Consider the following 24,038-nt stretch of genomic DNA (forward strand, 5'->3'; position numbering starts at 1 on the left):
CAACAAATCATCTAGCTTGATTGATTCAAAGGGAGAATTAAATTCCTCTGTTGGTATAAGTATAACCTATATTGCATAAGTAAAGGAGCCGTCAAAGAAAAATCCATACTGATACATTTATACAGTACGGAGCTAGATGATTTGATATATTCCTCGAATGAGTGGTAATACCATTAGTAAAAGAATTATTTCAATCAGGCACTCAGTGACTGAGCTATAAAGGCCAAGGTATGTACACTGAATTTTACAGTTTGTTTTAGCCCATCTGTAATTAAAAATTAGAAACCGAAAGATTGCTATTGGACACGCACTTCAATATTTTCTCCATCAAGAGGGTGTCTCCCTCGTCTAGCTGAAACAACCGTCCACGTCGAAAACAAAACTTGAAAAGAAAGGCTTCTGGTTAGAGTCTTGAGATTACCTTGGGACCCTACGCTATAATGTTGATAAAGAGAGATTCGGCGGAATGACTGGCTGAATGCCGCCCAGTAATCTTGAGAATGAGATCAAGTTCAACCGACGAAGTACCAATGATGCACTCGGACTAGGGCGTATTATTCGTTCCACCTCAAATCTTTGAGTTTGGTCAGAAGTTACTGGGCCGCGCTCAGCCTGTCATTCCGCCGAATCTCCATTTTATTATTTCAATATTTATATTGAATATATTCAATATTTTGTTTGTGAACATAATAGCCTGAGGTCCCCAGGTAAGGTCAGAAGTAGAACGGACTCGACGATCATTCCTTTGGGGGACTCCTAAGAACGCAAATCATATGGACAATGGACATGGTGGACGCGGAGCATTGGGTAATCGACGGTACCTTCAAATTCTTACCTTATTTTTTCTGCACCAGATTGGCTGCCATTGTTGCAACATAAACAATAAAGATCGAGTATTTGATTTTGTTCGGTATTGCGAAATACTACTACTAGAGCTTGGACCGCTGCCAGTGTCTCTTTTTCCTTAACGGGTGATACTCGTAAAATATATGTTCCATATTGATATATTGGGACCGTCGACGAGTCCAACTCGGCGCGCGTCCTGGTAGGTTGTAAACCTACAACTTTTTCCCAAACAAAAGGAAATGATATTAATTTGAATAACCGTCCGCAAATGCAAAATGATACCGAGAATAAAATCGGTCGTTGTCATGACTACTAGGCTCAATGCAGCGTGCGAAAGGTAAACTTGATGTGACGCGCGACGCCAAACGTGCTGTTGAAAATCTATCACCTCTAGCAAGCCCAGCAGGCGGTAAGGTTTTCTGGGTGTGTGATAGAGCTAGCTGAGAGTTTATAGTTCAGCTGCAGAAGAAAGCAGCAGGAAGGGGGGTGAGAAGGGGGGGAGGTGCAGGGAGGTAGGGGGATGTTTTGCGATATAAGAATTATAATTTCGGCGGAAAATGTATGAAGTTTTAAAAGTAGATTTTGAGGCTGAAGATCGCGTTTTTACCTGCCCATCATGGATCAGGAGTCCCCTTTCATGTTGGCGAAATTCTCTACTTTCTTTTGATATTTTAAAATTGAAATTTGACTTGATTGGTGGAGAGTTATGGTTTGTCAAAGTGAACGTTTTAAAATGAAAGCGCAAATTATTTTAAACGCGCGTAGGTTCGGCCCAGGAAACCCTACCGGCTGGGGTATATCTCCAAAAGTAAAATAAATAGAACCTTCCGGTTGTCAACAAAATGTCCGTCTCGTAAATTTAAAGTTGGCTCCCCAGGAGCACAATTTGGGACAACTTAAATTTTGAATTAAACCAAAAAGTTTGATTTTGGGCTAAATAAAATATCACAGCTTTTAAACTTTGCGAAGTAATGTCGTTGTCATGACTACTAGGCTCAATGCAGCGTGCGAAAGGTAAACTTGATGTGACGCGCGACGCCAAACGTGCTGTTGAAAATCTATCACCTCTAGCAAGCCCAGCAGGCGGTAAGGTTTTCTGGGTGTGTGATAGAGCTGAGAGTTTATAGTTCAGCTGCAGAAGAAAGCAGCAGGAAGGGGGGTGAGAAGGGGGGGAGGTGCAGGGAGGTAGGGGGATGTTTTGCGATATAAGAATTATAATTTCGGCGGAAAATGTATGAAGTTTTAAAAGTAGATTTTGAGGCTGAAGATCGCGTTTTTACCTGCCCATCATGGATCAGGAGTCCCCTTTCATGTTGGCGAAATTCTCTACTTTCTTTTGATATTTTAAAATTGAAATTTGACTTGATTGGTGGAGAGTTATGGTTTGTCAAAGTGAACGTTTTAAAATGAAAGCGCAAATTATTTTAAACGCGCGTAGGTTCGGCCCAGGAAACCCTACCGGCTGGGGTATATCTCCAAAAGTAAAATAAATAGAACCTTCCGGTTGTCAACAAAATGTCCGTCTCGTAAATTTAAAGTTGGCTCCCCAGGAGCACAATTTGGGACAACTTAAATTTTGAATTAAACCAAAAAGTTTGATTTTGGGCTAAATAAAATATCACAGCTTTTAAACTTTGCGAAGTAATGTCGTTGTCATGACTACTAGGCTCAATGCAGCGTGCGAAAGGTAAACTTGATGTGACGCGCGACGCCAAACGTGCTGTTGAAAATCTATCACCTCTAGCAAGCCCAGCAGGCGGTAAGGTTTTCTGGGTTGGATCAGACAGATATGGTTAAGGAAAAATCACGGTGAAAGTATTGCTAGGATTCCATCGAAAAACTTGTATCACGTTGCGACCCCCACGGTCGTTTCACTATGGTCTTGACGATACAGGGGGAGCCGCGCACTTCGTGCGCGGCGGGTCATACAACGTATGACAACGAAAAACCACGTAGCAAAGTATTCTACATTAAATTTAATGAAGCAAAATGAAAAAAGAACACCAGAACTAAAGATAGATAAGAATATAGTGCCCCCAATTCTCTCGAAGTGACTTGAGCGTATAAACAAAAGCGTGGCAATCTGTAAATAGGGGGTGCACCATAAAAATAAACTTGCTCGGATTTTTAAAATTTCTGTACCATTGTTTTCTAGAGACTGTGAGAATTTTCACAATACCAAATTTGTCATACCTTTTTGGAAAGATCAGTGAGTTTCGCCTAGATGCCATATTTGATGGTGCGCGGCTTTTGGAGCAAAATTAGCTGTAAAAGTCGCGTAATTTGACCTAATTTGACCAAATTCGTTGATTTTTGTCGTATTATTTGGATGTATCTTCAGTTCCTTGAATGAGATCATTCTGAAAATTGGCAACGACCTTCCAATAAGGCTTTCACAACTGTCCGAAAAATTTGGTGGATATCGGAGTTGATATAGTGATAAAAATGGGGCGAAATACGCTGATTTTAGCTGTAACATAATGTTTGATGGTTGGATATGCTTTAAACTTTTCGGACAATTTCCTTGTAAGTCTATGAGTAAGCTTACTAATTTTTGTTGCAATCAGAGGTCGGGAAGAATACTTAATATCTATTTGTTTGAAGAAAATTGTGCTGGCCGAAATTAGCGCTAAAAAACCATCCTACAGTCGGCACACGCGGCTCACTGTCGATGGCGCACTACCTACTGTAAAACTTGATTTAATTGATAATGCAAGCATCGATTGCATGCTTGAAGGATAATATTAATGTATTCTAAATTTCTTAATAATTTCTTCTAGTCTAAATGACCCGAGGCAAATAACTGCGAAGTAAAAGTTGTACTTAGCTTTAAAGGCGGTGAATAATTCTCGAACTTGAGTCATATAAATCGGTATCCGTATAATTAAATAACGGGGTCCGGCCGACTCTACGGCGTAAGACTCTACGGCGGGTTAGGGTTGAAGTCTTACGCCGTAGAGTCCCGGACTGGCCGGACCCATAACTATAAGTAACATATAATTATAAATATATTTGTAGTTGTACCGAAACCCAAAATTGGGAAGATCAGCGTACCATCGCCAGAGTCTCATTTTTGGATGTTTATTTTAATTGAAAGTACGATATTTTTGAAGATCGAATAAGTACATATCTCTATTTTTATTTAGTCTGGCGGAGACAAAAAAGAAATACACTAATTTTAGGTAAACATTATATAAAAATTGATTGAGGATCTTTGAAATGGAAAAGGCGGTGAATAATTCTCGAACTTGAGTCATACTCATATAAATCGGTATAAATAACGGGGTCCGGACTCTACGGCGTAAGACTCTACGTATACGGCGGGTGAGGGTTGGAGTCTAGCTTACGCCGTAGAGTCCCAGACTGGCCGGACCCATAACTATAAGTAACATATAATTATAAATATATTTCAATTTGTAGTTGTACCGAAACCCAAAATTGGGAAGATCAGTGTATACCATCGCCAGAGTCTCATTTTTGGATGTTTATTTTAATTGAAAGTACGATATTTTTGAAGATCGAATAAGTACATATCTCTATTTTTATTTAGTCTGGCGGAGACAAAAAAGAAATACACTAATTTTAGGTAAAAATTATATAAAAATTGATTGAGGATCTAATTTGAAATGGAAAAGGCGGTGAATAATTCTCGAACTTGAGTCATATAAATCGGTATAATTATAAATAACGGGGTCCGGACTCTACGGCGGGTTAGGGTTGGAGTCTTACGCCGTAGAGTCCCGGACTGGCCGGACCCATAAGTAACATATAATTATAAATATATTTGTAGTTGTACCGAAACCCAAAATTGGGAAGAGCGTACCATCGCCGGTCTCATTTTTGGATGTTTATTTTAATTGAAAGTACGATATTTTTGAAGATCGAATAAGTACATATCTCTATTTTTATTTAGTCTGGCGGAGACAAAAAAGAAATACCATATAATACCAACAACTCTAAACGTTCGAATTTTTTGATGAAATTTTGTTTCCTAAGCACTGAGGTACCAACTCCGACGGTGCAATAATTATTTTGAAAAAATTTATATTTTTTATAGCTTTTTCGACCCGTACTTTTAAAAGTTCATTGTTGGAGCTTGCTTTTTTGGAACATTGCATCGTACTTTTAAAAGTACATCATATTTGAATGATGTACTTTTAAAAGTACGGGTTTAATAAATAATGTACTTTTAAAAGTACGGGTTTAATGAATAGTGTACTTCTGGAGGTACGTTACTTAATTAAACAGAGGCTGAGACAATTCTAGAGGAGGCTGAGACAATTCTAGAGGAACAGAAGAGAGTAGCAGAAGCTGAGCGTATTTTAGAGGAACAGAAGAGAGTAGCAGAAGCTGAGCGTATTTTAGAGGAACAGAAGAGAGTAGCAGAAGCTGAGAGAGTTCTAGAGGAACAGAAGAGAGTAGCAGAAGCTGAGCGTATTCTAGAGGAACAGAAGAGAGTAGCAGAAGCTGAGAGAGTTCTAGAGGAGCAGAAGAGAGTAGCAGAAGCTGAGAGAGTTCTAGAGGAGCAGAAGAGAGTAGCAGAAGCTGAGCGTATTCTAGAGGAACAGAAGAGAGTAGCAGAAGCTGAGAGAGTTCTAGAGGAGCAGAAGAGAGTAGCAGAAGCTGAGAGAGTTCTAGAGGAGCAGAAGAGAGTAGCAGAAGCTGAGCGTATTCTAGAGGAACAGAAGAGAGTAGCAGAAGCTGAGAGAGTTCTAGAGGAACAGAAGAGAGTAGCAGAAGCTGAGCGTATTCTAGAGGAACAGAAGAGAGTAGCAGAAGCTGAGAGAGTTCTAGAGGAACAGAAGAGAGTAGCAGAAGCTGAGAGAGTTCTAGAGGAGCAGAAGAGAGTAGCAGAAGCTGAGCGTATTCTAGAGGAACAGAAGAGAGTAGCAGAAGCTGAGAGAGTTCTAGAGGAACAGAAGAGAGTAGCAGAAGCTGAGAGAGTTATAGAGGAACAGAAGAGAGTAGCAGAAGCTGAGAGAGTTCTAGACTCTAGAGGAACAGAAGAGAGTAGCATAAGCTGAGCGTATTCTAGAGGAACAGAAGAAGGTAGCAGAAGCTGAGCGTATTCTAGAGGAACAGAAGAGAGTAGCAGAAGCTGAGAGAGTTCTAGAGGAACAGAAGAGAGTAGCAGAAGCTGAGAGAGTTGTAGAGGAACAGAAGAGAGTAGCAGAAGCTGAGAGAGTTCTAGAGGAACAGAAGAGAGTAGCAGAAGCTGAGAGAGTTCTAGAGGAGCAGAAGAGAGTAGCAGAAGCTGAGAGAGTTCTAGAGGAACAGAAGAGAGTAGCAGAGGTGGAGAGAATTCTAGAGGAACAGACGAGAGTAGCAGAAGCTGAGAGAGTTCTAGAGGAGCAGAAGTGAGTAGCAGAAGCTGAGCGTATTCTAGAGGAACAGAAGAGAGTAGCAGAGGTGGAGAGAATTCTAGAGAAACAGACGAGAGTAGCAGAAGCTGAGAGAGTTCCAGAGGAGCAGAAGAGAGTAGCAGAAGCTGATTGTATTCTAGAGGAACAGAAGAGAGTAGCAGAGGTGGAGAGAATTCTAGAGAAACAGACGAAAGTAGCAGAAGCTGAGAGAGTTCTAGAGGAACAGAAGAGAGTAGCAGAAGCTGAGCGTATTCTAGAGGAACAGAAGAGAGTAGCAGAGGTGGAGAGAATTCTAGAGAAACAGACGAGAGTAGCAGAAGCTGAGAGAGTTCTAGAGGAGCAGAAGAGAGTAGCAGAAGCTGAGAGAGTTCTAGAGGAACAGGAGAGAGTAGCAGAAGCTGAGAGAGTTCTAGAGGAGCAGAAGAGAGTAGCAGAGGTGGAGAGAGTTCTAGAGGAACAGAACAACTCAGCTGAGGAAATGCATAGACAACAAGGAAAGGAATCTTATGTTGGAACAGCAGATTGCTGAATGCTGATGGCACACAATCATGTCAGTATTTAATAGTTAACATACATCGGAATTCGGAGACCAGTTACAAGATCTAAGATTGTGAACATTAAGCGGGGGGGGGGGGGGGGGGGGGGGGGGATCAGGTACCAAGTGCCGTACGTGACGTCGACTAAGTGCAACTTTGGAATTTACAAAAAAGACCCACCCACCCCCTTCGCGGTACTAACTTTTTTTTTTCGGATAATATTTAGGACACCCACCCCTTTTGCGGTACTAACTGTTGAGAAATCACGGTACTGACTGTGTTTTGGTATATAAAATAAGATACCCACCCATAAATTGCTTTAAACAGCTCATTAATTTTAAACATTGGGAAATGGACAAAGTCTACCCACTATTTAATAGGGGTTTTGTTTTCAATGCAGTCGAATTAAATAAAAAGTTACAAAAAAAGGAAACAAAATAAAAAACCCAAAAAAAAAGGAAAAAAACCTCAAATCCCAAAAAAAACCCATTCCCAAAATTGAAATTTGAGGTAAAATGGATTTTTTGGGGTTGGACACCCCCTTAGTACCTTGTACTAACTGATTTTCTGGGAAATGAGCAGCAGACCCACCACTTAGTACAAAAGTACTAACTGTGTTTTGGAAGAAAATATGACCCACCCCCCGCATTAAGTAAAAGTATATTGAAGGCCGCTCTGGAAGACGTGGAATAACCGGGTGGAAACGTGGATCCTTCAAGATCGACTAAATCCCAGAAGTCACAACAGAAAGTTTCTGTTGTGTCTTCCGTTCTGATTCAGAACAATTTACCTGCCATTACCGTCTTACCGACGTTAATCATGCCAGCACACATTGTGTAGTCTATATATATTATAAACCTGTACTTTTAAAAGTACATTTTTCGTGAAACCTGTCTTTTTAAAAGTACAATATTCGAAGATAATGCACTTTTAAAAGTACGTACTTTTAAAAGTACATCATTGTCTAGAATGATGTACTTTTGAAAGTACACCCAATTAACATCTCAATTAGAGGCAATTTATGATTTTTATGTCGCCCCACATTAATGCCTATTTATTGCACAATCGTTTAGGCAATATTAAAAAAACAAATTTGGGATCCATCAAAGTTGGAGAATTGGCTGGTGGTACCGAGAATTTACCATTTTTCAAAGTACCATTTTTGACCACCTTTGCCAACATCCTATAAATTTCTTGCTTTTTTTAACCATCTGGCCAGGGTGTTAAAATCATCAGCAGACCTTTTCTAACCTAATGCAAAAAACTGTATCAAAAAATATTTGTCACGAGACAAGTTAGGTCACTGTTTATGAACCGTACTTTTAAAAGTACCGTGGAAGAATATGGGTTAGGGTTGGAGTCTTACGCCGTAGAGTCCCGGACTGGCCGGACCCATAAGTAACATATAATTATAAATATATTTGTAGTTGTACCGAAACCCAAAATTGGGAAGAGCGTACCATCGCCAGGGTCTCATTTTTGGATGTTTATTTTAATTGAAAGTACGATATTTTTGAAGATCGAATAAGTACATATCTCTATTTTTATTTAGTCTGGCGGAGACAAAAAGAAATACACTAATTTTAGGTAAAAATTATATAAAAATTGATTGAGGATCTTTGAAATGGAAAGTACATATATAAGGAGAGCCTATACTTTTGACAATGAAAGATCAATAATATTATGATTATAAACATTAATGATAAATGGGTACTTCCATACGAGTGTTTGATCTGTATAACTAATTAGTTAGAACTTTCATACCTATGGACAGTTTCACGACATAAACAACGCGTTTAAATTTAACTTTAATTTGGCCTTTCTTTTTTGTGTTAAACGTAAATAATTAAAAACATTTTTCAAGAATTTTAACTTAATTTTTCTAAAGCTCCTTTCTAACTCACAATAAGCAGTTTAAATCGGAAATCTGATTTTTCGGTCTAAAACGTTACGAATAAATGTATCAAAATTTACAAAAAATAAGTTTGACTCTAGAACAAGCCATTACATTATATGGGGTCGTTCACATTTTACGTAATCAGCCAAGGGAGGGGATTTCTAAATGATGACGCTAGTGTAATTTGGACACAATAGCTATGTGTAAAACTGATTACGGAGGGGGGAGGGGGGGGGGGGGGGGAACGACCCATTAAATTATATTGAACCCGACAAATTAAGGAAGTGTAAACAGTACACCAGGTCATGGGCGTCTTGGGAAAAATTTTCCCAGGGAAAATTGCAATCAATTCAGTTTTTTGCAAATACTATTATTTTAAGGAGATAATTCTAGTTGGAAACCTTAGTAAGTTCATCGTTCAGGCAAAGGCTTAAAGACGGTATAATCCCGACTTAAGAATATTTAAAAAACTCATAGTAATAAAACTTGCAACAATTGTTTTCTTTCTATTCCTAGATAAAGAAATGTGCTATTTCTTACGAACCTAAAGTTGGAAATATCCCTGTGGCAACTCATAATTAAGTTAAGTTAAACAAATACAATCACAATCCTGTTACCAATTTGAAAAAAGTTACAAATAATTAACAATAAACAATGAAATAGGTACACTCTAGAAGATGCTTTGACTCATATCTACCTGTTTTCAGAACAGTTTCCAATTCACTAACTTTGCCCAATTCAAATGGTAGATACAATTGATTCAAAGCAGTGCTTGGTAATAAAAGTTGTATACATACTGTTAAATAACCTAAAACAACACTATATACCAGTATCAGTCATAGGACCTCATTTTAAAGTGAGCCATAACCTAAAATTGTACCAAAAAAACAAAATCTAAAAATACCAGACTACACATAGCTATCATTGAGTTTCTGGAACCGAACTTGTCTTTTATCATTTAAATTTACTTTTTGTCCTGGAAGACTCTGTAAGGAGCTAGCAGGGTTTTTAACTTTAAACAAGCTATCGTCGCTCGACATCCAAGAGTCCTTTCTCAGTTCCAGCTCTTTTTTAAGAAAGTTAATTTCACTGGTGGGCGGCGTGGAACCAAGTCCACTAGCTACACCCGACTCGTTGCTATGGCAACGGTTATCGTGACATTGTTTATTGGAACAAGCGGGCGACAAATCATAACTACTCCCCAAATCTGACCGAGAAGTGACTTGCTGTGAATCAGGTAGCAAAGTCTCGGGTATTCTAGAACTGATGGAAGGATTAAAATTCAAACACTCTTTGGAGCTGAAGGTGGGAATGTTTGGGGGAGGAGGCGGAGGGAGGGACTCCCTGGACAACTTCGTCTTATGGTTGTTATCAGCAAAGAAACTGGTAGATATGATTTCTTGGCTGTACTCTCGTTCAGGTATAGAAGGACAGTAACTGCCGCATTCCACATATTTGTAGTTGTTGCTGCACGTGGATTTGGGGGGTCTGGAGAGGAGCGTATCGGAGGAGAGTCCCATCATTTCACCTCCCCCTAGACTCATTAGGTTCTCAGAGGATTTCATGGGAGCAGGACCGGGTGCGGGTGGTGGGTCGTACTTCCTGGGGAGGGACATTCCATTAGTGGACATACATTGTGTGTACATTGTGTACATTGTATACACTATACATTGTATGTAACAGTAATGGTGTATGTGACAAATTCGTGCAGTCTGTAATTTTGTTTTGATGAATAGTCTTAAGTTTTGATAATTGAAGTAGATAGTTACAAACGTAGAGATTAAGCTAACCTGTCTATTTGCGTTAAATTCCTGTACTTAGATTTCCTGTCTCTGTGGTATTTGATGAAACACACTAGGACAACTGTTGAGAAGAGGAAAGCAGCAGCGAAGAATACGATCAGATACTTGGCTTTGCGGGAGATGGCATCATTCGATAAAACCTGAATATGAACATGGATAACTAACTCATAACTATCACCCATATTTACAAGTTATTAGTTCAGTTATTAGAACCAACGTTTACACACTTTTCAACCGTAGTATATCAAGGATCTGCAGATAAATAAATAATGAATAAAAGTGAAGAGTTACCTGCTGAAGAATGTCGACCACCTGACCAGTACTCAAAACCTCGACAGTAACAAGAGCAGAGGAGTTTAGTGAGGGCACACCGCGGTCTCGACACAGCACCTGAAGAACAGGAGTTGTTAGCTAACCATAGTTGTTATTGGGGACGATTGTTAACTTATATGGTTACTACAGGCCACAGTTGTTATCTAATACAGTTGTTATTCATGCCAGTGTAATTGATTATTGGCTGTAGGACTAGCTGAAGGGCGAGTGTATACCTTAAGATTATACTGCTCCTGAAGATCTGCTCTGTTTGCAAACACCACAGCAGTTCTGATCTCTCCTGTCTTCAAGTCCACCCTGTAATAATTTCATATTATCACATGATAATTTCATATTATCACAAAATATCACACAATATATTTTAAATTTGGCTCAAATTTAGCTCCCTAATTTAGCTCAAAATACTGTCGAATTCAATCAGTTTCTCAATTGCACTAAAAGTTGTCTTACTCGAACAGATGGCTGTTGACTGTGGGTTGTAATGTGTAGTAAACATCTCCATTTCTCCCGCTGTCTGCATCAGTAGCCATGGCAACCCCCACAGCTGCATTATCAAGAGAAGAGTCTAGAAGGTTGAAGTGGAAGTGAGACTGGACAAAGAGTGGTGAATTATCATTAACATCCAAAACACTGATTCTAACAGGAGTCTCCTGATAGAAGTTAGGAGTCACTTTATTGAACGCTCGGACAGTGAACTGGTAACTGGTTCTTGTCTCGAAATCTAATTCTTCCGTTAGATATATGGTCCCTGTGTAGGAGTCCAGGTTGAAGGGCAGGTCTGATTCTCCGTGTACTATCAGGTACTGTACTAAACCTAGGGAGGAGGAGGTTTATTTAGTGACTCGCTTAAATAAATAAATAACTGAATATAACATAAATGTAAGGTCACGTTGTGTTCTTCCTTGTGTTCTTCCTTAAATTCGAAATTTGTATTCTTCACGTCGAAATATATTTCAAGTTTCATCAGGAGAATTTTTCTAAACGTACCATTTATTCCGTAATCGAGATCACTAGCAGTGATCTGCGCCACAACTACTCCTTCATCAAGATTCTCGTTGACAGAGAAATGGTAGCTAGTAGCAGAAAACTGGGCCTTATTGTCGTTAACATCAGTTACTGTAACCTGCAGAATGAACACCATGAAGTTTGAGTTTGTTTTAGTTTCATTAGTTATATAAATCTGAAAATTTGGTGCCACATGAATAAAACAAAAAATAATTTTCATATCCTCTGCGGAACTAACCTGAATAGCAGCCATCCCCTGTCTCCCCAACTCATCAGTAGCTTCCACCACAAAGTTGTAGAAATCCTCAGTTTCTCTGTCCAGAGTAGACTTGCTGGTAATTCGGCCAGAGTCCTCGCCGATAGTAAAGCTGTCGTGTACTTGCTGTGTTAACTTACTGATCGTGTACTTTATTGAACCTGAGTAGACATTGAGATTATCACTTTTAGTTCGGGTGTATTTGAGGGTATCAGGTAACATCGTTTAAGGCAGATCCCCGGGTGTACGGACAATGTTGTTTAAATGTTGTTTAAAATCAAGAGGAGTCGTACCTGAGTAGTCGGGATCAGGAGATCTGGCGAATACGGTGGTTATCACGTGTCCAACTTCTAGAGACTCAGCTACATCTATACTGTACTCCTGGAGGAACAAAGGGTTTTACTTCTCGTAACATTAAACAACGTCAATCCTCAGTAGGATTATTATTTAATAAACAGCTCAAAAGCTCGTCCGATGCTCAAGATTCTTGAAGTTTCAACATTCCTAAAATTCCAAATTAATCTCTTACAAACCTGGCTGGTAAATATAGGTTTGAGGTCGATAGTGCTGAGACTGCCGATAAGCACCAGTATATTGCAGACACTGCTCTGTTGAGGACTGCCTCCGTCTACTGCTTGTACTATTAGCCGCTCTGTTACGTTTGTAAGACCTGTAGAGAGGGTTAGAGTCAGAGCGGGTACAGTAACATTTCTAATATATATTGGGGGCAACATACTTTTGTTTAAATATCCGACTGTCATTACTAATAGAGGTTCGAGCAACATCTAGGAGTACACTTGAGAGTACATCAGAGTACATTTAGAAGTACATAAGAGTTATAAATTGTCTGTTAGAATAGGTATAACGAGCATCCAACATAGGCTTGGTTGCATTTGAAAGTTGCTCTAACAGTCAAAATAAGTTGTCCTGAAATGTAATTTTTTGACGATCTGGTAGTGGTACCGTTAAAATTCATGCGAGATTTTTAGATTTTGTGCAAAATTTGCTCAATGATGTACCCTCTGAGATATAAAGTTGGGGGTGCCAGCTTTGACCTGAAAATACCACTTAGTCTCACTGTACCTTGATATTGTCATCAAGTACTGTGTTCGACAGGAGATCAAAATCACAATACAAACTCTTTTCAAGCTCATTCAGTGATACTTTTCGTATTAATTAATAGATTCCAATACAATTAGTAGATAATTACCTCGTAGTGACACAGCAGTTCTGATAAAACCAGTTTTGGGCTCAATGGCAAACATCTCGGCTCCCTGGAGAATACTGTAGGAAACCACTCCGTTTAGACCGGCATCTACATCAAACGCTGATACTCTGATAAAAATACGGGGGTTAATAACACTATAACAAGAAGGTAATTGTAAAGCGGGAATAAAATAAGATTAAGAGAGAGAAACTAGAAAGTAAAAGTGAAAGAAGCAGAAAATATGATTAGACTGACCTAGTGACGAGGGTGCCGGGGAGGACAGTGTGGAGGAGACTAGCTCTATAGGTGGCTTGAGAGAACTGGGGACTGTTGTCGTTCAGATCTCTTATCAATACCTGGGGTCAGATTAGAGGGTAGAACCGAAAATAAACTACTTGAAAGTTGGAGTTACAATGAAAATTGAATATCTTCATAGTGTTTTGAACAGCTAATCGGAATAATCGGGTCACACAAGAGTGAAGCTGACCTCGACAGAAGTAACGCCCCGTCGTCCACCATGGTCGTGAGCCTCAACCACCAGGTTATAACTCTTCTGCTGCTCGTAATCCAGATCAGCTGAGGTTGTAATAACACCCGTACTCCTGAAACATTAACACTGTTTAGAGGTCGTTTTAAAATTTAAAGTATCAAAATTAGCTAGATTAGGGTATCGGGCAATGCACCGGTAAATACTCATCAGTATTGAGGAAGAGACTAAAAATGTTTGACAAATTATTTTCAAACTAACGGATCAATAGCGAAGACGCTCCTAGCTGCACTGTAGTAATCCTTGATGGAGTAAGTGAGGGGGGCTAGACCGCCAGCGTCAGCGTCAGTAGCATGAACTGTCAGAACCTCCGAACCAATCATAGCGTCCTCTCTCACCAGGGTCGTGTAGTGTCGCTGTGCAAACTGATAAGGAAAATGGTCAAGTAAAAATATGTGTGTTCTAGAATTCTAGATACAAATTTGTAGACTCTAAAATGAACCGCGCCCAGGAAAAGGCATTATCTCATTGATCACAATATGTAACAGTATCGCAGAAGCTTTGAGATAAGAAGTAGCCGATCAATTGAATGAGAGGAGAATATAACGACAAATTTCCCGGGATCCCTAATTAATATCATGAATAATTTAGACAAAAGACTGCCGAAACCCGGGATCGAACCAGGGACATTTAGAACTTCAGTCTAACGCTCTCCCAGCTGAGCTATTTCGGCTACGAGATATATGAGGCCGGCTTGAAGTCGATTTCAGAAACAAGTGGACATAGAAAGAAGTTTCAACCTCATTAAATATTAATAGTGTACACACCGATACAAAGGTAGGATTCCATTGATCTGGTACCAACATCCGAGTGGACTTGGTAATGAAAAATTATCCAATTAATTCGGTATAATCATTACATTGCTTACTCTTATCAATAACACTTTCGGGCAAAAGCTTGCCGAAACCCGGGATCGAACCAGGGACATTTAGATCTTCAGTCTAACGCTCTCCCAGCTGAGCTATTTCGGCTATGGTATAAAAGGGGCCGGCGTGACGTCGATTTCAGAAAGCAATTTACAACAGAAGTGTACAATATAGCTTTTCATTTCATCTAGAAGGGAAACAAACTCTTCATATTATAGAGCTAGGGTGTGGACTAGGTACACCTGGTTAAAACTTTTCCATCCCATTACGTCATAATACTCAATAAATGTAATAGATTTGTAGTGCTCAGTGCTGTAATTAGTGTACCTCATATATGATACCAGCAACAAAAGAGTAATCGAAAGAGTAACAAAAAAAACCATATTTGATTAATAAAAGTTGGGAATTCTGAATTCTCTTGTATTGTGGGTTTACCAATAAACTCTAAACTACCTAAGCAGTAAGACCCTTTCGAATGCTCGATGATCCATTGATCACGTATCATAGAGCTGCGTTAACTTGGAAGCAGTAATTGACCGTTGAATAAAATTAGAATGAATTTAACATAATATAACTGTGGGAGATAAAAGCTTGCCGAAACCCGGGATCGAACCAGGGACATTTAGATCTTCAGTCTAACGCTCTCCCAACTGAGCTATTTCGGCTACATTGTACTTGCATTTTCTTCAATTATATTCATATGGTGGCGCTATTTCGGCTACATTGTACTTGCATTTTCTTCAATTATATTCATATGGTGGCGCGCTAATTTGTTAACTGAGCTATTTCGGCTACATTACAATTGCATTTTCTTCAACTATATTCATATGGTGGCGCTATTTCGGCTACATTGTACTTGCATTTTCTTCAATTATATTCATATGGTGGCGCGCTAATTTGTTAACTGAGCTATTTCGGCTACATTGTACTTGCATTTTCTTTGATTATATTCATATGGTGGCGCTATTTCGGCTACATTGTACTTGCATTTTCTTTGATTATATTCATATGGTGGCGCTATTTCGGCTACATTGTACTTGCATTTTCTTTGATTATATTCATATGGTGGCGCGCTAATTTGTTAACTGAGCTATTTCGGCTACATTATGTTCGCATTTTCTTCAATTATATTCATATGGTGGCGCGCTAATTTGTTAACTGAGCTATTTCGGCTACATTAAACTTGCATTTTATTTATTCATGTGGTGGCGCGCTAATTTGTTAACTGAGCTATTTCGGCTACATTACAGTCGCATTTTCTTCAAATATAATCATATGGTGGCGCGCTAATTTGTACATCCGCCATGTGTCAATACAATATATATATAGTTGTTCTATTTCCATTGAAATCATCTCCCACGTGGTGTAGGGGCTAGCATCTGTGGCTTTCACCCACAAGACCCGGGTTCGATTCCCGGCGTGGGAACGTGTTTTGATATTTCTTGCAATTTATTTTGTGACCAAATAGATATTTGACTTTATGGAGTGAGAGTTCAATTACAATCTAATGACTCTCATTAAATACAGTGGCCAATGAGTTTTCAAAAAGAGAGCAAGTATTGCGTAATAATTGGTAGCATACTGAGAACAGCGACAAACACTTTCTAGTGATGTCTTTTTGAGAGAGCATTGCACTAACGAGGCTACATATTGCGATGAGAACAAACACTTCATAGCATAAGTGGGTGTAGCATTAGTGTAGTAATCTGAAGCACAATAGTCGTACTCTTTTGGAGAACCTTGCCGGTTATGTCATCGATCTGTTATAATTAATGCTATTGAATTTAAATTTGCTCTATTCTAGAACTTTATATCTCCCACGTGGTGTAGGGGCTAGCATCTGTGGCTTTCACCCACAAGACCCGGGTTCGATTCCCGGCGTGGGAACGTGTTTTGTCAATCCCACAATTTATTTTACAATTACATGATTTTCCAGAGAAAGAATAGAATGAACACTTATTACATATCAGTGGATGATGACTTCAAAAGGGAAAGCCTAAATTAAGTAACAATGGACACCTAGATGACAAGTCTACAGCCGTTAAAGCGTTATGTCATCGATATAGCTTCAGCCTTTGTCCGATGATTTTTAGAAATTCTTCCAGCCAAACCTTTTCTCCAAATCTCCCACGTGGTGTAGGGGCTAGCATCTGTGGCTTTCACCCACAAGACCCGGGTTCGATTCCCGGCGTGGGAACGTGTTTTGATAATTTTCAAAATCATAAAGTTTTTCAGAGAATGACTACAACGTACAATCTATGAAATAAATTATACATACATATCAATAGATAATGACTTTCAAAAGAGGAGAGCATACATAAACGTATCGACCAATCTTTGGTGGCATTCTGGGTAAAGTGACAAAAACTGTGTAGTTACTATATACTAGGTATGTAGCTCCGAAACTACATAGCACTGTGTAGGTTTAGAACTTTAATAAATTATCACGTGAATACATAAATCTGAGCCAAAAGTAATGGTATTTTATCTGTCAAATATTAAGCACAACTAGATATCATATCGCGTTATTTCATTATTAAAGCTATTTTCGATGATTTTGAGTTTATGAATTCTTTCAGCTAAACTTTATATTGTTATCTCCCACGTGGTGTAGGGGCTAGCATCTGTGGCTTTCACCCACAAGACCCGGGTTCGATTCCCGGCGTGGGAACGTGTTTTGCCAATCCCACAATTTATTTTACAATGATTTTTCAGAGAAATGATGTAATGTACAATTGATGACACCAATTATCTATCAGTGGATAATGACTTTCAATTTCAGAAGAGTACAGCATAAATTATTTAATCCTCGATACTTATCATATAGCTAATAGCAGCGAATAATGTGGACTGTGGAGTTATGTAACCCTGAAGCTGATGTGTAGATAACGTATTTTGAAGAGAATGTAATAACTAATCGCGTGAATGTTAAAATCTGAAGCTAAATAAGTGTTATTTTCTCTTTCCAATAATAGTTCGGACACCTAGATGACAACTGACAAGTCCATGGTCATTATTTCATCGATGAAGCTACATATATCCGATGCTTTTCAATTTAGAAATTCTTCCAACTAAACCCTCCAACAATATCTCCCACGTGGTGTAGGGGCTAGCATCTGTGGCTTTCACCCACAAGACCCGGGTTCGATTCCCGGCGTGGGAACGTGTTTTGATAACTTTAATCGCGCTCGAAAACTAATAATTCAAGTTCAACTGCAACTTTAAAAAAGCAACTACCAAAACTTACCCTGGGATCGTTGTCGTTGTAATCGATAATATCGACAATGACAGTACATCTCGACCTTAGGGTAGGATTGCCTCCATCTTGTGCCTCGACAGTGAGTTTTACAGACTCTCTAGCTTCACGATCTATCTGAGAGCCTGTACTGATCACACCAGTCTTTGAGTTGATGGAGAAACTGAAATTATAGTCGGTGAAATCACACTGAATTCATTATACTGTGTGAAATCTTTATCAATTATTGCGATTTACGAAAAGTCTCAATAACATTGGTAATTACGAAGAGTTTTGTCACAATTCCAAGAGGACAGGTCTTTGTGAATAGCCAATAGCCATTGATGATTATTGAAAATGCACTGCCATATAAGGCCCAATCGATTTATCACAGTGAATGTTGAATTTCACAAAGAATGTTCCCTGGCACACGATAATAATAACCTGTGGTTTGACACGCCGTGTAAATATAATAGCGCGTTGACAAGAGGTTTAAATACACTGCTTACGTGAAAAGGTTAAGCAGTTTAAAGAATGGAGAATATCGTTTAGGAAAGTAGACAAATTAACGACAATATTCCGTGCAATATGCTTGTTCGGACGTTCAGCTTGTCCCGCAGTCCGCAGGTCCGCTAGGAATTGGCGCACTCCACCAAATATTGTAACAAAATATGGTCATTAAAAGGAAGTTTTGGGTCATGCACAGTGCACACCCAAATATTTTAATTATATGACATTAAAGAAAGAGAAAGAGAAACATGGTGCACTTAACAAGCTTCATAAGTTATGACGACCATATTATATGGAAACGTTACTACCTTAGTTCCCAAAAATTTGTGTGCCATTATATTGAGCACAATTTATTTGAGCCCGAAAAATTTGGGCAGAAAATTTGAACTCATTTGGGCGACCAAAAATTTGGGCACAAATTCTTCGAAAAATGAACGATTTTCCACTAAAAATCGTTCATTTTTAGTGAAATCTGTCATTTCACTTGGTTAAGCCATGAATGACAGATTAGAAAACTAAAATTTCAAATATTATTTCACTTGGATATGAAGAAAAAGCCATCTTTCTATAGATCTCAGGGCCACAGGCTAAATGCCAAAAGTTTGGTTAGCAAAAAATTTAGCAGACGGAAAAGATTTATGCAATTTATTTGGTCTGCAAAAAATTTGGGCGAGAGGCCCGCTCAAATTTTTTGTCGCCCAAATTTTTGGGAATTAAGGTATCTCCTATCTCCAGTCACGTAATTAATAACCAAACCAACGTACCTGATCGGTGTATTGAGGTCCCCGTTATTTTGTCCAATGGTTGTTATTGTCACTATCTTGTAGGATATTTCAGCGTTGACTCCTGGAACATAGCAGAAAATTAGTTTAAGTCCGGAAGTTGAGATGACGGAAAACGAGGAATTCGGAAAAATACGTAATTTTAATATCGTATTAAACAACTGTTGTAATTTTATCGGTTAGATTAATAATAGTCGAGTGTCATTGGCAATTTGACTTACGATAGTCTATGTAAGCAGCAGAAAATAGAATATTATGTCATATCGATAGTATCTAAATTATTACGTATTGACATATCGATATCACTAATTAAGTACGAAATTCCTCTTTTGTGATTTCATCAGTAAAACATCTTTCTATTCGAAAATCTGTTAATATAATGTATAGTTTTTTTCTTGAAGCAATAAGTGGAGCAATAAGTGGATGAACAAAACTGACCTAAGTCTTCATCAGTGGCAGTCACTTGAACGATATCAGTACCCTTCTCTGCAATCTCACTAACGTTACCTAAAATAATGATACTATTGTCAGCTTGGTAGTTACAGATAAAGCTTTAAAATATTATAAACTAATTGAAAACCCAGATATTCAAAGTCTAAAAAAGTCTTAAATCGAAACCTGAAGACTAAAAGGGGATTTCGATAAACAAGGAGGGTATAATGTTAGAAAGTTACTCACATCTGTACATTGCCTCTTGAAAAACAGGTTCACAATCGTTCACATCAACCACTTTGATAGTTATGTTCTTGTGAGCGACCCTGCTGGGGACACCACCGTCACGCGCCTCTAACCACACGTGCCACGTGTCGCGCGACTCACGGTCCAGGGGGCCTGACACTTGTATAGCGTACCCTGCTCCTACTTTAACTATCTCAAATGGGGCTCCTTCTCCGTGTAACTAGAGAGTAGAGGGGGACAATCATGTTCAATTACTTACAACATGATTCATCAGGATACGATGTTTTCAAGTTTAAGTCTATAAAATTAAATACAATTTCAAATTGATTTGAAGAAAGCTTTCAAAGGTAATTGTCTAAGTTCTATCACTAACCGTGAGTTCTACTTTTCCATTGTCACCAGTATCCAGGTCATCTACATTAACGTGCGCTACATAGTCCCCTACTTTACTAGCCTCAGACACCATACCAACCTCGTCCTCCTGTAAAGGTAATTATTTAATTAGCTAGTTAATTAATCAATTATCTAATGGTACTATTTATCAATATCATCCTCCCCAAATGCTGTTGCTGTTATTTTGAGGGTTGAGTAGCAGAACGATTACTTGGTCACGTTTAAATCTTCCCACATGTTCATGCGATGTAATTGATGTTAAATTACCACAAATGACTTTGTAACGTTTTGCTTGCGATAAATTCACGACTGGTGGCATTTTCATGTAGGGCCCCAAATTCTTCCGAGAATTCTCAAGTTCAATACTTAAAGAGTCAAAAGTCAACAACTAAATTATTCTACAAATTTTATCGGTTTGCAGGCCTGATTTCCAGAGTATCAGTATTTAATCACGAGAGAAATAAAAAATGGTACCTGTGAAAGGAATGTTGGATTTATCTGAGGGGTGTTATCGTTAACATCTTGTACTGTCACTGAAACTCGAACTGTTGTTCTCTCCGGGAACTCTCCTATGAGATATTCGGATAAAGTTATTTGTTTGTCTTCTGGTAATCAATAATAACCTCAAAACATTAGTACCTAATAAGTTTGTAAAGATTGAGAATGAGTTTATCACTCAGTTTATGTCGCCTGGGGTTGCGTCCCGACTATACTGCAGGGAAATCTGTACCGAAAGGACCGTGGCCGAAATGCAATTAGACAGGGAAATCGGCTCCCCGACTGCGGTCGACCAAATTATTCATTATTATGTCGTGAAGTATAACACACGAATGCAACTAAACAAATAAACGTACCATTATCAGTAGCTCGTACAACCAGCTCATGAGAGGAAGAAGTCTCTCTGTCAAGGGAACCGGATAGTGATATTATACCAGTGTCAGGGTCTATTGAGAAGAGACCGTCCTTGTTGAACCTGGTACAGAGATAAAAGTTAATTAATTATAAGTAATATACTAATATAATACATATAATAAGGTTATTAAACAGATACCATTAATCCACAGTCCACACATTGATAACATACATTATTATTATGTAATTTTTAAGTCCACGCCTTTCCTCATTTTACTACAATACAATAAGATAGGCGCCGTTATTTACTGATAACATTATAATCGTACAGGTAAGAATTCCTACCTCGGCTCGATAAGATAGGTAATCTTAGCGTTATCTCCCTTATCATTGTCAGAAGCCAGCACCGTACACACCACACTTCCAACAGGAGCGTTCTCTAAGATTGAGGGCCGGTATATGGACTGGTTGAACTGGGGCGTGTTGTCGTTAACGTCAGCTACCTGATGGGAGGCAAGTGACGTCATGTCACGTGATATGGTTACCTAATAAGGAAATTAAGTCACGTGATATGGTTACCTAATAAGGAAATTAAGTCACGTGATATGGTTACCTAATAAGGAAATTAAGTCACGTGATAAAATGATCTAATAGTTTCCTTTACTAAACCTGAAAAGAGCAGTTTCCCTTGGTCGCATATAAGGAATTATCAGAAATTTTAAACTCTAAATAAAGTGACCTAATAAAGAAATAAAGTCACGAGTTAACGTGGACTGACAGATCAACTGGGCAGATCAACCTGGCAGGCAAAACAAACAACACCAAGTCACAACTAAGTCATCATTAGTCACACAAACAACAGCTGTAACCCTACCTTAATCTGAAGTGTCATTTTATCAGATCTCCTAGGATTACCTCCATCACTCGCTACAATCTCGATCACATAGTAGTCCTTGTACTCCCTGTCCAGTGACCGTTCTAGTTCCAGGTTACAAGAGTACTGGTCGTCAAATCCCAGCTTCTGCTGCTCCAGACGAAACGGGGAGCCTCTGAGGTGGAGAGAAGTTAGGAAAAAAGGAACTTTATAGTAATATAATAATAATAACTTAATATAATAATAATAACTTAATATAATAATAATAACTTAATATAATAATTATAACTTTATAGTAATATAATAATAATAACTTGATATAATAATTATAACTTCATAATAAGTACTATAACTATAGAAGTTAGGACAGGAAAAAAGGAACTTTATAGTAATATAATAATAATAACTTAATATAATAATTATAACTTCATAATAAGTACTATAACTATAGAAGTTAGGACAGGAAAAAAGGAACTTTATAGTAATATAATAATAATAACTTAATATAATAATTATAACTTCATAATAAGTACTATAACTGCCATGGTTAATACTTGAGTTGTTAATACTGAGTGATACAGCTGTAGTGCACAAGTTGGAGGGTTTAAAAAGTCGTTTGTAAAATCGGCAATTTCCGATTTATCGTGACGGAAATTGACAGTGAAATAAATCAATGAAGATCTAATTTGAGCTATTTCGAAAGATAAGCAATAAGATAACTTACTCGTTGATAATCTGGTAAGTTTGGGTACTGTTAGTGCCAAGGTCCGGGTCCTCTGCAGGGTCTAGTGGTATTTTGAACCCTACTGGCTGCGACTCTGTTATCGTCTGAGAAAATACAGTCATGAAATGGGGAAGAAGTAAAATTACAAAACAGATATCAGGGCACTCGTTCTCTGCTTGCATTATGATCTAAGACAACTCATAATTTTGCTAATCAATTTGTTAATTTACATGGTTATATTACATATGATATATCAACCTACACGAACAGCGACATCAACCTCATACCAGGATGGACTAGTAATATGTGTTGATATTATGTTTATATTTTCAAATTGTATTGTATATAATAATTTTACACCTTGACCGTTGGGAGCGGTACCTTCAAAAAAAATATATCAACCTACCATGGGTATAATTTTCCTAGGGAACTGAGGAGAGTTATCGTTTTGATCAGTGATTATGATGACGACAGATAGAGCTAGCGGGGTCCGGGAGATTTCGTCAGAACTGTCGAACACTATTACCACGGTCATCTCGTACCTGTCACGTGACTGGGAGGAAAGAAAGGAGTAAGTTGGAGGATGATAAATTAATGGATAATTTATTAATTCTGACTCTTGATCCGATAGATTGGCGGTATCACTTTGATATTAAAGGTAAAACAAGAAGAAAAAAGAAAAGAAAAAAGAAACTTGGTTTACCTCTCTATCAGGGCTGATGACGACCCTAATGTCTCCGAACTTCTTATCCACACTAAACTCTTCGATATTAGAAGTTGGGGTAAACATAGCAGCTCCTGCTCGGCGCAGTGTTCCTGATTGAAACGTGATTTTAAGAATTAATGTCTCCACTACACCAAACTTTACATTAAGTAAGTTTGGTTTAGTATACTGGCGAGTTACTGAAGAGTTACTGGCTCATTCTGAAGACTAAAATGACTGTTTAGTTTAGCCCACTTTTCCCAAAACTTACCGACGAGAGTGCGGGGAGGAGAGTTCTCCTGTACTCTGAACTCTATCTGGTCCACAGAGGAGCTGATAATGGGTAGAAGGAGAAGAAGCAGCATTGTGAATCGTTACAAGTGGTGGGTTTCAGACATGGCTGGTGGTGTGAGGTTGGTTAGTAAGATCATTAAACTTAACTAATTAACTTAAGATTAAACTTAACTAGTAAATATAGGGCTGTTTAGAAGTGACAATTGTCAAATTAGTCTTGCAAATTACTGACAAAGTGGGTTTGAGAACAGCTGAGACAAGATTGTAACATAAAACAAAGAGTCAGACTTTGTCAGACCTCAATATTCGAGATAATATAATCGTACCTATCATTG

General features: G+C 38.4%; 1 protein-coding gene and 8 non-coding genes across 9 annotated transcripts; 5 read left to right on the forward strand and 4 right to left on the reverse strand.

Annotated features, from left to right (window-relative positions):
* Positions 1-8,137: 8,137 nt before the first annotated feature.
* On the reverse strand, positions 8,138-23,811 carry LOC134814541 (protein dachsous-like). The gene is made up of 26 exons (XM_063822705.1): positions 23,681-23,811; positions 23,410-23,522; positions 23,113-23,259; positions 22,707-22,810; positions 21,983-22,157; positions 21,454-21,611; positions 21,111-21,229; positions 20,731-20,825; positions 20,237-20,344; positions 19,864-20,083; positions 19,624-19,692; positions 19,168-19,249; positions 17,906-18,077; positions 13,994-14,157; positions 13,733-13,847; positions 13,501-13,601; positions 13,249-13,373; positions 12,572-12,708; positions 12,332-12,419; positions 12,021-12,199; positions 11,765-11,900; positions 11,228-11,591; positions 10,993-11,074; positions 10,736-10,834; positions 10,433-10,584; positions 8,138-10,244 (listed from the first exon to the last, which is right to left on the reverse strand). The coding sequence occupies exons 1-26, from the start codon at positions 23,772-23,774 to the stop codon at positions 9,551-9,553; spliced, it is 4,092 nt and encodes a 1,363-aa protein (XP_063678775.1). The 5' UTR covers positions 23,775-23,811; the 3' UTR covers positions 8,138-9,550.
* On the reverse strand, positions 14,393-14,465 carry Trnaf-gaa (transfer RNA phenylalanine (anticodon GAA)). Its single transcript has one exon. It is a non-coding gene; the product is annotated as a tRNA-Phe (tRNA).
* Trnaf-gaa (transfer RNA phenylalanine (anticodon GAA)) lies at positions 14,691-14,763 on the reverse strand. Its single transcript has one exon. It is a non-coding gene; the product is annotated as a tRNA-Phe (tRNA).
* Positions 15,251-15,323, reverse strand: Trnaf-gaa (transfer RNA phenylalanine (anticodon GAA)). Its single transcript has one exon. It is a non-coding gene; the product is annotated as a tRNA-Phe (tRNA).
* On the forward strand, positions 16,013-16,084 carry Trnae-uuc (transfer RNA glutamic acid (anticodon UUC)). The gene has a single exon. It is a non-coding gene; the product is annotated as a tRNA-Glu (tRNA).
* Trnae-uuc (transfer RNA glutamic acid (anticodon UUC)) lies at positions 16,474-16,545 on the forward strand. The gene has a single exon. It is a non-coding gene; the product is annotated as a tRNA-Glu (tRNA).
* On the forward strand, positions 16,784-16,855 carry Trnae-uuc (transfer RNA glutamic acid (anticodon UUC)). Its single transcript has one exon. It is a non-coding gene; the product is annotated as a tRNA-Glu (tRNA).
* Positions 17,258-17,329, forward strand: Trnae-uuc (transfer RNA glutamic acid (anticodon UUC)). Its single transcript has one exon. It is a non-coding gene; the product is annotated as a tRNA-Glu (tRNA).
* On the forward strand, positions 17,750-17,821 carry Trnae-uuc (transfer RNA glutamic acid (anticodon UUC)). Its single transcript has one exon. It is a non-coding gene; the product is annotated as a tRNA-Glu (tRNA).
* Positions 23,812-24,038: the final 227 nt, after the last annotated feature.

Source organism: Bolinopsis microptera, chromosome 4 (genome assembly GCF_026151205.1).
Source record: "Bolinopsis microptera isolate Bmic1 chromosome 4, MBARI_Bmic_1.0, whole genome shotgun sequence".
NCBI lineage: Eukaryota > Metazoa > Ctenophora > Tentaculata > Lobata > Bolinopsidae > Bolinopsis > Bolinopsis microptera.